The sequence below is a fragment of the Halichoerus grypus genome, chromosome 5 (genome assembly GCF_964656455.1).
Source record: "Halichoerus grypus chromosome 5, mHalGry1.hap1.1, whole genome shotgun sequence".
Taxonomy (NCBI): Eukaryota; Metazoa; Chordata; class Mammalia; order Carnivora; family Phocidae; genus Halichoerus; species Halichoerus grypus.
Window position 1 is genome coordinate 77399876 of NC_135716.1, and position 12062 is coordinate 77411937.

The 12062-nt window shown below is 34.8% G+C and overlaps 1 protein-coding gene across 1 annotated transcript in view; it reads left to right on the plus strand.

Annotated features, from left to right (window-relative positions):
• Positions 1–12062, plus strand: part of PXDNL (peroxidasin like) — a 489791-nt gene that overhangs the window by 324830 nt on the left and 152899 nt on the right. The window contains exons 7-8 of the mRNA XM_078072396.1: positions 5169–5338; positions 7892–8009. Coding sequence (XP_077928522.1) covers positions 5169–5338; positions 7892–8009 — 288 coding nt within the window. The remainder of the gene's footprint in view (positions 1–5168; positions 5339–7891; positions 8010–12062) is intronic.

The following is a 12062-nucleotide window of genomic DNA, read 5'->3' on the forward strand; positions in this document are numbered from 1 at the left end:
TCCCGATCTCTGGGTATACTTCTGCACTGTTGATGGATTCGGGGTTGTTGTTTTTTCCGTCCGTAAGTCCCAGTTATCAGATAAAAGTCCAATGTCCTGCTTCCCAGAGCTAGTTGGAGGGCACGGAGGGGAAACATTACAAAGGTGTGCATCTCTCAGCTGTGTTGGAGGTCACGTTGTTGCTGGTGTCTTTCTGGTGTGATGTGCCCAGGTCCAGGTCCATGGGCGAGAGAATGTTAAGATTAAGTAGATATCAGAACATGGGGGGGAAATAAATTTGTGTGGAAATAACGCTTGGAATCATTGTGTTTCAAGGGTCATGAATAATCAGGAGGACCATTCATCCAGCCCCCGTCCATCTTGTCATTTTCTACTTTCATTGCAGTTCTCACAGCAGGTGCTGCCTTACCGTCTTTTCTCCTCCGCCTGTGCTCTTTGTGCTCAGACCTACAACTGCTTGATGATTCTCTTTTTCTGTCAAAATTTCCTTACTTCTCAGAACTGGTTGCACCATAGCCATTTGGAGTAGTATGCGCATCGATTCTTGTTCGTTGTTATAAAAGACTTTTATCTTTTAGAGCAGTTTTAGGTTCGCAGAAAGTACTGAGACTTCCCACATACCCTCTTTTCCTACACAGCCTCCCCCACGATCATCCTCCACTGGAGTGGTACCTTTGTTAAAATTTATACCCCATAATCACTCAAAGTCCAATGTCCTGCTTCCCAGAGTTCACTCTTGGTATTGTACCTTGTATGAGTTTTGATGAATGTATGATAACATATATCATCACTATAATGTCATAACGGAATATTTTCTCTGGCTTAAAAGTCCTCTGTGTTCCACCTATTCATCCTCTCCTCCCCCTAAACTCTGGCACAAAACATTTTACTGTCTCCATAGTTTTGTCTTCTCTCGAATGTCATATAGTTGGAATCATACAGTATGCAGCCTTTTCAGATTAGCTTCTTTCGTTTAGTCATAGGCATTTAAGATTCTTCCATGTCTTTTCATGGAAATTACTAGCTAATTTCTTTTTAGAGTTGAATAATACTCCGTTGTCTAGATGTACCAGTTTCTTTATCCATTCACTACTGAAGGACATTTGTTGGCTTCCACATTTTGGCAATTATAAATAAAGCTGCTATAAACATCCATGTGTAGGTTTTTGAGGGGACAAAAGTTGCACTTCCTTTGGATAAATACAAAAGAACATGATGCTGGATGGCACGCGTAAAGTATGTTTAGTTTTATAAGAAATTGCCAGACTGTCTTTTGAAGTGGCTGTACCATTTTTTAGTCCCGCCAGCCGTGAATGACAGCTCGGTTGCTCCACACCCTCACCAGCATTTAGTGTCGTCAGTGTCCTGGGTTTGGCCATTCCAACACATGTGTAGTGTTACCTCATTATTGTTTTAACATTCTTGTTTTTAAGTCATATCTGGAAAATGAAAAATGCCAAGGCATTTTGTTACCAGGTGATAGGATGCTTTATTTTTGGTAGCAGGAAGAATTTTTTTTACTTGCCGTCTTTCTCTTTTGTTGGATTTATCACTTGTGGTTAGAGTCACTGTCTTTGTATATTTGCAATTATAATTCCCATTAAATGTTTCTTTTCTACATACATTTCCATCTGGGTATCATTCTTGACTTCTAAGACTCTCAGAAAGTCTTGAAATGCTCAATCTCTTGTTTGTTTTTTTAATCCCTTTCTATTATTCTTTCTTGTTAAATTTTAGTAGCAGCTTTTTTGTTCTAACTTCTTAAATTTAATGAAACAGCATTCACTCTATTGCTGGAACATACACAGAGAAATAAACACTAATAAAGAAGCAGAGGGAGACCTACGTACAGTGATGTGCCAGTATGTATCTTATATGCATGTGTTATATATATTTCAAACGTTTTAAGCCAAATATAAGAATGTTGTTGGTATGTTATGTTGATGAAATGTCTGTTTTCATAGATGGTACACTGATCACTTCTGGTCATGGTAAACTGACATACAGATGATTTGAGCAAACTCTTCCAGGGTTCATGAGATCTTGGTCAGTCTGAGATGGCAAGCACTGGTACCTAGTTATTCCAAATCCTCAAACCCATGCTTGTCCAAGCTGTAATTTACACATGAAAATCAGAATAAAGGAAAGTGACTGAGGGCTAGTAAATAAACTACACGTACCATCCAATAAATTCTATCTTCTACATTGAAGTCTCTCAACAGCTGGGGGAATGTCGCTTCACCGCTAGCACCTGGGGGTCCGAGAAACCTGTTTGAATCACATTTGCCCTATCACCCCAGGAGCTGTGTGTGACACCTGATAGCGGTTTCCCCACCTGTACCATATCATTTCTAACTCATGACAACCACATTCCTTCCAAGAGTACTGAAAAAATTAATGGAATGCTTTTTAACAGTGCTTTTGGGTCTGTAAGTGAAAGGGATTATGCAAGTACAAGTGATATATTACTCTATTTTCAAATAGAAAGATTTGAATTTGAATTTACTCCATGTTTTTCTTTCCCTTTCAAATTGCCCATTGAGCAGTGAACAGGCCCAAGTGAGTAATTATTTGGGTGTTGTGATTCTTGACTGAATACTATCAAAAGGCTGTTGTCTTTTATTTAGCACACTTGGTGTGACATTTGATTTAAGAGAACTTTCAAAATAGAGAACAGTAAAATGGCAATGATTTTAAGCATAGGGTACTACTAATAAGTATGGTCTAATACAGATTAAGACAACCCTCCTTTATTATTGATTTACTTGATAGCTTTTTATTTTTCAAAATTTATGGCTTTAAATTATAGGCAATGTTTCAAAGAATGCTTTCCCAGTATGAACTTGGAAACACTCTATTTATGGGCTCCCCAAATGGACTTTTGTACAAAAATACAGTTCTAGTACTATATATTTTTTTTCAAATATAAAGGAGGTTTTTAAGTGGCAAGTGAAAAAAAATTCCATAGTTGTTTTATTCATGTTTTGTATCCCTGCTATAGATGAATTTTTTAATTAAGTCAATGGTCATAAAAAAAAGAAATTAAATGTTATGCTCAAGTGTTGCTAAAACACACAAGCATGAGGATACATATGGGAAAATATTGATCACTGATTAATGGAGGGTTGATATATAAGCAATGATGATGTCAGGGAAATGGAAAATTCCAGACTATTAGGGTCCCATGACTATGATGTTCCCAAGGAGTTATGTTGATGTCCTGGCTTTTGTTCAGCTTGGAAATCTCATGGTGATACTAAAGCAAGAATTTACACCTTAATATTTAACAACAAAAAACTGTTTTTGATAAAATTACCAGACATTAAACTCAAAACATGAATTAAACTCAAAAACATGAATCAGAATGAAATTTAATGTTGAAATATATCTGCTTTTAGGCAAAGCAGCTGATAGAGTAAATCAGACAGTGATATGGAATAGCCAAGGACACTGAACCTAATACTTTGCTGAACAAGTGTTAGTCAACTGTTATATCTTTTACATCACTCCAGACACAGCTGAAAGTGTTCTCCATTTCAGTTATGGCTTTTTTTTTTCTCAGTTTCATGTGAAGTCTTGATAGAAGCATTAAGCAAATAAAATCCATACCATTCAGCAACTTTTTAATGAGTGTGAGATTTTTTCCCCTTAATTTAACAATTTAATGCTGCTAAATATAGCTACTCTTTTTAGAGTAATACAATTTAAGTACAATATAACTTAATCTTATGAACTAAGCATCTACAATATCCTTCACAAAATTATCAGACAATAAATCTTTCTTAAATTTATTTAAAAATTTACAGTTTTCTGGAATTATTATAATCCAAATCTAGAGAATAACATGATTTTTTTTTTACTTTTAGAAAAAACTGTTCTAGTAACTTGATGTTAATACAGACTCCTAAGTTAAAACAGCTAGGATTTTTAATTTTATATGCCTATTGATTCTTTAAATTCCTTTGTTTCCCAAATGATTTTTAAGAACATTTCATACAATTATTAAAAAATTATGACATTTTAAAATTCTGCTTAAAAATCACATTCGGCATTACTTATTACAATAAAATTTGAACAATGTAACCCTTGTCGCTATATCATAAATATATCCATATTATCATTTCATCTCTGGAACTCCCTTGTGCAGAATGTGACGTGATTACTGCTATAGACAGACTTCTGGATTTCATTTAACTAATGCTGCCCTTTAACCCTTGGGATAGATGAAAGAGATAATTTATCATATCTGTGCCCTTTTGCTATACATCTTTTGGCAAGAATGGAGGTATACACCATAAATCACTTTGGTTATCTATCAATTTTATTTCATGAGGAAAAAAAAAGTGCTGGAAAGGATTAGGAAAATATAGTAACACTTAGCAAAAGTGAAGAACTTGTGGGCCTAGATTAGGAAATATCACAAAAAAATATGACAGACCTGCCCATCACAGTCTCTAAGAGACACTTCCAGATGCGGACCTTTGTAAAATGGTGTGATTTTCAGTGATAGCCAGGCCTCTTAGTACACACAAAAAAGAAAATTTTAGAAGTCCCTGTCCCTAACCTTTAGGGAAAATTGAAAACACAAAGAAGCACATGCCTATCCATATTGGATGTCAAGGTGGTTTACAAGAGAAAAGAGCAAGTCATCTAGGGCAGCCGCACAAACTATACACAGCACATTTATAGGCCTCCTTTGGGTAAGAAAGCATCTACTCTTTTAAGTAACATCTATGAAAAAGTTTAGAAAAGCAACACCACCAAATATAAATTCTCTGTTCTTAACATGTAAAAGAACTATAACATTTCAGTATGTATAATTTTAATTCTTAGTCTTCTCTAAAACAAGGAAGTTTTCATTTTATCTTACAGTTATTTATTTAAATCAAATAGTATACTGCATGTTAAGTAAAATGTATGTTAAGTAAACCACTTTTTGAGTCTCAAAGTGCTTTCCAAAAATATTTAATATGAAAATATATCTATTTCTGTTCAAGAAATGCAAACAGGTAAGCATGTGTTTTAATCTGTTAATTAGTAGCTAGAAATCCTAGAGTAAAAAATATGACTGAAAAGGTAAATTACAGGAAGTTAAATATTTTAATTCAGAAGATTCAAAGAAATTAATAGTCACTTTCAACAGTTGTAATTCTTGCCTGCATGCCTAGGCGTCTGGATTCCAATGCTCTAGTTTGTGACTGTGATTTAATGTGGCTGGGGGAACTTATACAAGGCTATGCCCGAAATGGCCAAACTCAGGCTGCTGCTACATGTGAATATCCCAGAAGGCTCCAGGGACGCTCCATCGCTTCGTTAACAGTAGAGGAATTCAACTGTGGTATGCAATTTTCTCTGTGCGTGTAAAATGGAAATGTCTTTTGTTTGCCCCCTTTCTATAAAAGTTTGTTATATGATGTTGCATTTGGAAGAACATAATATCAGAAAATGTTATCAAGTTATTTAGTTAAAAGTATGGTCAATTTCCTTTTCAGCTTCTGCATTTTGATTTAAGGAAGTTTTTATCATTATAAACAGAGCTGGGACAGTCCTTGAGGATCATTTAATCCAACTTTCAAATTTCAAAGGAGAAATATTAAAGATAACTATTTTCAACAAGGTCATAGGACACTGTGACCAGCATTAAAGTTTCCACTTAAACCAGTATTACTTAAGTGTTAATAATCAATAATTGAGGTTTTTCAACTTTAGATCAAATAATTATTAATATTCATAATAGTAATGCAAACTTTGGATTTGGTAAGCATAGTTCATATTCTAACAACTTCAATAATTCTCTCAGGCTTTATTTGAAGATCCAAGTATAGCTTCTTAGGAAATTTTTGGTTTTCGGGGCGCCTAGGTGGCTCAGTCAGTGCCTTCCGCTCAGGTCATGATCCCAGGGTCCTGGAATTGAGCCCCATGTAGAGTTCCCTGCTTAGTGGGGAGCCTGCTTTTCCCTCTCTCTCTGCTGCTCCCCCTGCTTTTGCTCTCTCTCTCTCTGTCAAATAAATAAATAAAATATTAAAAAAAAAGAAATTATTTGATGCTCACTTCAAGCTTTTAATATAAAGGAATATCTACCTGTGTATCTATCTAATCTATTTTTATATATAGCTTTAAATATGAATAAATGAATATACTTACATACGTGTGCATGTGTTTGATAATTGGGCTCCTTGAAAATTTACTCAGGTGATAGCTTACAACAGAAATTTGCTTTCTAATGCCCTATTCATTGGAGGCCAATATTTGAATTTCTCTAAACAGGTCATTTGAAAATTATATTAATATAATTTAATTCCATCCAGATGGAGAAGCAAAGTGACTTGGTCTTTATTTCCAAATAAATCTCAAATTTGTCCATACCTTCCATCTTTACTATCAACTTGGAGTTTATGTCATAGTCAAGTTTGCTGGGAATACAGAACATCTTAACTGCTGCCCCAGCTTTCATTTTCTTCCCTCTCCAATCTATTATATTTAGGGAGATCTTTTAAAACACAGATCTGATTATATAATTCTTTTGCTCTCTTTTATAGCTTCCCATGCCTTCAAATGAAACACCAAATCCTTAACAAGGTCACACTTTCTATATGTTGTAGCCCTTGGCTACTCTGTAAACTTGATTCATTCTGCCCCTGCCTCTGCCCAGTGATGTTTAGCCATCATGATGTTCTTTCAGTTCCTAGAAGTTCTTAAGATTTTTTCCAACTCAAGGACTGGCTATATGCTATTTACTCTGCCTACAGTATTCTTCTTGCCTCTCTTCTTTTAAGAGCCCTCTTCTTAAATATTAATTACTTGGAAAGGCTTTATTTAATTTTGCTCTCTACCCACCTTTTCCCTACCACACACACACTGAGTCAGGTCCCTTTTTATAATCTATCAAATAACCATTTACTTTTCTTAGCACTTATTACAACATTTTATTATACATTTTTGTGTTTGTTTACTTTCAGTTGCTTCAATGAAACTATAAGCCCATGAGTACAGAGACTTTGTTTTGATCACTGTTTTGTCACTGTCTTAGCACTGTGCCTGACACACTGTAATGTTGAATTATTTTTTAAAGTAAAAATGTAAATGAATCAAACAATTTTTCTAAAAAGGGTAAGGCCAAGATGTTGGTCATATGGACTTTTGATGAAGTGGTTAAGATTAAGAGAGATCTATGCAACATTCTCCAGACATGTTAGATCTGGTTATTTATTAATGATCGAAAGTCTCAATTGATGCACTTATTAAAGAAAGAGTTTTATCATTTAGAAAGGTTTAAAAAATTATGTTAAGTTTGCTGTAGAAAGGCAAAATTCCCTTTTTTACATTGTTCTCTATAATTTAAATTCAATAATATTATCTGGTTCATTAAATACCAATCACTCCACTTCTTTATTAAAATAATTTAAATGTTTCCATGTTTTACCACTAATTATTATTTGAGAATGGAAACATTCATTTATATTAATAAGTAATTTTGCTCAACCAGGTTTGAGGTCTAGACATACAAATTCTTATAAATTTTATAAAGTGGGTAGTTAGATGGCTAATTGTCTAGAAGAATGCCTACAAAATTGCAAGCTCAACTGAAGTACTTGGCTTGAAATATTGACCCATAAAATCAAACTCCTTCCAGAAATATGGCTGTAAAAGGCACAGGGAAATTTATTTAATTTACTTCATTGGAGATTCCTTTATGCAGTGTATCAAACTTCTAAAGTTTTGTTAAATATATGTCTAACATTGAAACTGGTATGTTACTGGGTAAAAGCAATACAATTTGTAAAACTTTAATGTAGAGGGATTAAAATTATCTGTAGTCCTTTGTCAATAATATCTTAGAGTACTGTAATTTTGTATCTTTAAAAGTATACCAATAATTCTTCTGTTACAGAGAGTCCTCGGATTACTTTTGAGCCCCAAGATGTGGAAGTAACATCAGGGAATACTGTCTACTTTACTTGCCGGGCTGAAGGAAACCCCAAACCAAAGATTATTTGGATACATAACAAGTAAATACTGAGCATGGGCATGTGTTGTATTCTCTTTCAAATTTCATTAATTCATTTATCTTGCTTCAAGTTTATCTAGAGATGAATTTTCCAAAATTGTCAGTATTTCTGGACATTTCATAAAAATGTCTTTTAACTTTCATCTTTTGACTTGCCCAAAGTATCTGGAAGACTTCTTAAAATTGTATATTTCCAGACATCAAAGACTGTGAAATTGAGTAAAGGAATTTTGTATTATTTCTAGAAGGAAATATTGGGATAATAACAAACTAGTATGTTTTAAAATCTGAACATAATTAGATATAACCTCACCTTAATTATTTTAGTTTCAACCTGGTATTTTACATTTGATGTTGTAAATTTCACATAGTAAATCAGTATAACATTATATAAGTGAATTGGCAATAAAAGATATGCAAGATTACTTAAAATACTAGTCATTTATTTTATTTTTATTGCACTATTTGATAAAACATGGTATCTACTAGTCTAAAAGGCTGTGAATGTAAAGTTGAATAGTAATAACAAACTTATAAAAAGTTAAAATAAAAGTTTAAAAGAGGAGTGGGAAATGAATTATATACTTGATACAATTCAATGATAGTACTTGGACAATTATATTATCATTAATTACGTTATTGGTAACCAGCATGGTTGGCATGTGTCTCTTCCATGCCTCCACAAAATTTCATTGTTTGTTTTCTGTCATGTGTATGATCAACTCTAAATTTTAATGCTTTTCTTTGTAAAATATTCTGATATAGTTTGTGTCTTTTTTGTATATAATTTGTATTTGTAATTGTAGTAAGAAACCCAGACATGTTTGTAAAATGTGTTTTTAATTCTAGCAAAAAACTAATAAGTATAGGTTAAAAATAGCTTGGAAAGAAGGCAATTATGAACACTATTAAATCTGGAATCTGGCCCAGGAGAAAGACTTCAACTGATAGAAGACATCAATTTATTTCCATCAGGAGATAGTTCAATGGTACTTGAGAAATAGAAATTGCTGCTTATAATGTCTTCCAACTGCTTGCTCTGCCTTCTTAAAGTTTAAATTAAGTCATTATGTGTTCAAGGTTATAAAGGTACTGACTAGTATTCAGAAAGGGACAAATAAAAAATCATATTGCTTGATGGAATGTATGACATACGGGTTTTAAATATGGTGACTAAGGAAACTAAGATGCATTTCAAAAGAAACAAAGAAATTGAAAAAGAAGGAATAAAATGAAGGAAAGGTGAAGCATAGGCAGAAGTTTCTGTTATAATATTAGCCATTTCATATAGAAAAAGAATAGAAATGAAAGGGAAGAATTTATACCAAGAAATGTGTAACATTAACAAGTCTTGCTGATTATTGGTCATAAAGTATTTTTTAATAAAAAGATAATATATATACTGAAAGTGCATGAAATATACCCTATATTACAACAGGTAATTTGAAATAAACATCTCTTTAACATAAACCAAGCTAAGAAAAAAAATACTGCCAATTCATTAGAAGCAAACTAGGTGTTCCTTCCTTAACATTCTCCTGTTTTCCTCCCCTGGAGATAACCTCTATCCTGACATTAGGGTCCATAGAACAGTGAGTTAAGAACTGGTTAGACACAAGCAAAGGTGGAATTAGAGAATTAGACGGTATGTCTGTTGGAGTATATTAGCTATCAAGATGGTTAAGAAACATGGAAACTATAATCCAAAGGTCCAGGACATATCCAATAAAGAATTCCAGAAAGACAAGTTAAAATAATGAGCTGGAGTCAATGTTTAGAGAAGTAACAATGAGAAATTTTCCAGAAATGAAAAAAATCATGAGATTTCAGATTAAGAAAGGTACTGATTCCCAAAAGGACTTAAAAAAGAAATCTGTATCTGGTGCATTATGATCAGAAAATTGAAAGAGATGGAAGAGGAGCAAGATGGCAGAGGAGTAGGAGACCTAAATGTCATCTGGTCCCACAAATTCAGCTAGATAATTATCAAACCATTCTGAACACCTACAAACTCAACAGGAAATTGAAGAAAAGATTAGCAGCAACTCTCTGAACAGAAAAGCGTCCACTTTTTGGAAGGTAGGACGTGCGGAGAAGTGAATCTGAGGCGATATTTGGGAAGATAGACTGCAGGGGGAGGGAGCCTCTGTCAGCCGGCTACTGGCAAGTGATAGAGAGTGGAACACAAAATTGGAATATTTAGAAGTCTGCTCTGCTGAGGGATGACACTCCAGTGGCTAAGTGGGGGGTGGAACCCTCGCTGGGACAGTGTGGTCTCAGGACAATGAGGGTCACAGAAAGACCAGGGGTGACTGAGTGAAGCACAGCTCCCAGGTATTGGAGCAGGAAAGCCAGCTCCAGAGACGAGGAGTGGGGTCTCAGACCTGGGTTGCCATAAACCGTGATCTGCGGCACAGTCAGGCCACTGCTCTTCGGGGAGGGACACAACAAGCGGCAGATCCGGGGAGACTCCCCTTCCTCCCCTGGGAGGAGCAGCACGGGAGTGCACCGTAGGGATCTGCAGGGTTTGGAGACTCCAAACAGGGTTGAGTGCCAGAGATAAAAACGCTTGGTCACAGGCCAGGTGAGCACGGAGTGTGGCCAGAAACAGGGGAGACAGGAGTGATTGACTGCTTTTCTCTGGGGGCTTGCTGAGGAGTAGGGCCCCAAGTTCTCGGCTCCTCTGGGGTGGAGATTGGGAGGCAGCCATTTTCACTCTCATCCTCCAAAGCTTACAGAAAGCTTGCAGGGAACAAAAGCTACCAAGAGCAAACACAAGCAGCGTTTAGCCCAGCCCCCGGCAAGGGCAGGGCAATTTTGCCTCATGCAAAGACATTTGAGAACCACTGCAACAGGCCCCTCCCCCAGAAGATCAGCAAGAACAGCCAATCAAGACCAAGTTTACTAATCAATGAGAATGGCAGAACTCCAGCACTAGGGGAATACAGCACATAGAGTTCATGGCTTTTTTCCCCCTGATTCTTTAGTCTTTCAAAGTTAAATTTTTTAATTTTCTTTTTTTTCTTTTTCTATTTTTTTTGAATTTTTCTTTTTCCCTTTCTCAACCAACATCTTATCAAGCACTTTTTTAAAAATCTTTTTTATTTTTCATTTTTAGAGTCTTATTCTATCCCTTCATAGTAGTTAACCTTATTTTTGCTATATATATATATATATATAAGTTGTTCTCTCTTTAAAATTTTGGGATACAGTTTCTTCTAACAGATCAAAATATATCCTGAATCTCTAGTGTACGGCTTTGTTCTAGTCCCTGCCTGATCATATTCCCTCCCTTTTTTTTTTAATTTCTCTTCTTTTTTCAAACAACTTCTTATCTTATCAATTCCTTTTATAAAATCTTTTATAATTTTCATCCTTATAGTCATATTCCATCCCTTCATCATATTTACCCTTATTTTTGTACATATATAAGTTTTTCTTTCTTTAAAATTTTGGGAGGCACTTTCTTCTAACAGACCAAAATACACCCAAAATCTAGTGTGTGGCACTGATCTATGCACCAGCCTGATCATATTTGATCATATTCTTCTTTTTTAATCTTTTTCTTTTTTTTCCTTTCTTTCCCTTTATTTTTCCCCGGTTTCAGATCTCTTTTGATTTGTTTAGTTTCTGGGGTCATTGTTACCCTGTTAGTATTTTATTCTCTCATTCATCTATTCTCCTCTGGACAAAAGGACAAGATGGAAAAAGTCACCTCAAAAAAAAGAACAAGAGGCAGTACCAACTGCCAGGGACCTAATCAATATGGACATTAGTACGATGTTGGAACTAGAGTTCAGAATGACAATTATAAAGATACTAACTGGGCTTGAAAAAAGCAGGGATGATACTATAGAAACCCTTTCTGGAGAAATAAAAGAACTAAAATCTAACCAAATCAAAATCAAAAAGGCTATTAATGAGGTGCAATCAAAAATGGAGGCTCTAACTGCTAGGATAAATGAGGCAGAAGAAAGAATTAGTGATAGAGAAGACCAAATGGTGGAGAATAAAGAAGCTGAGAAAAAGAGAGATGAACAACTACTGGATCATG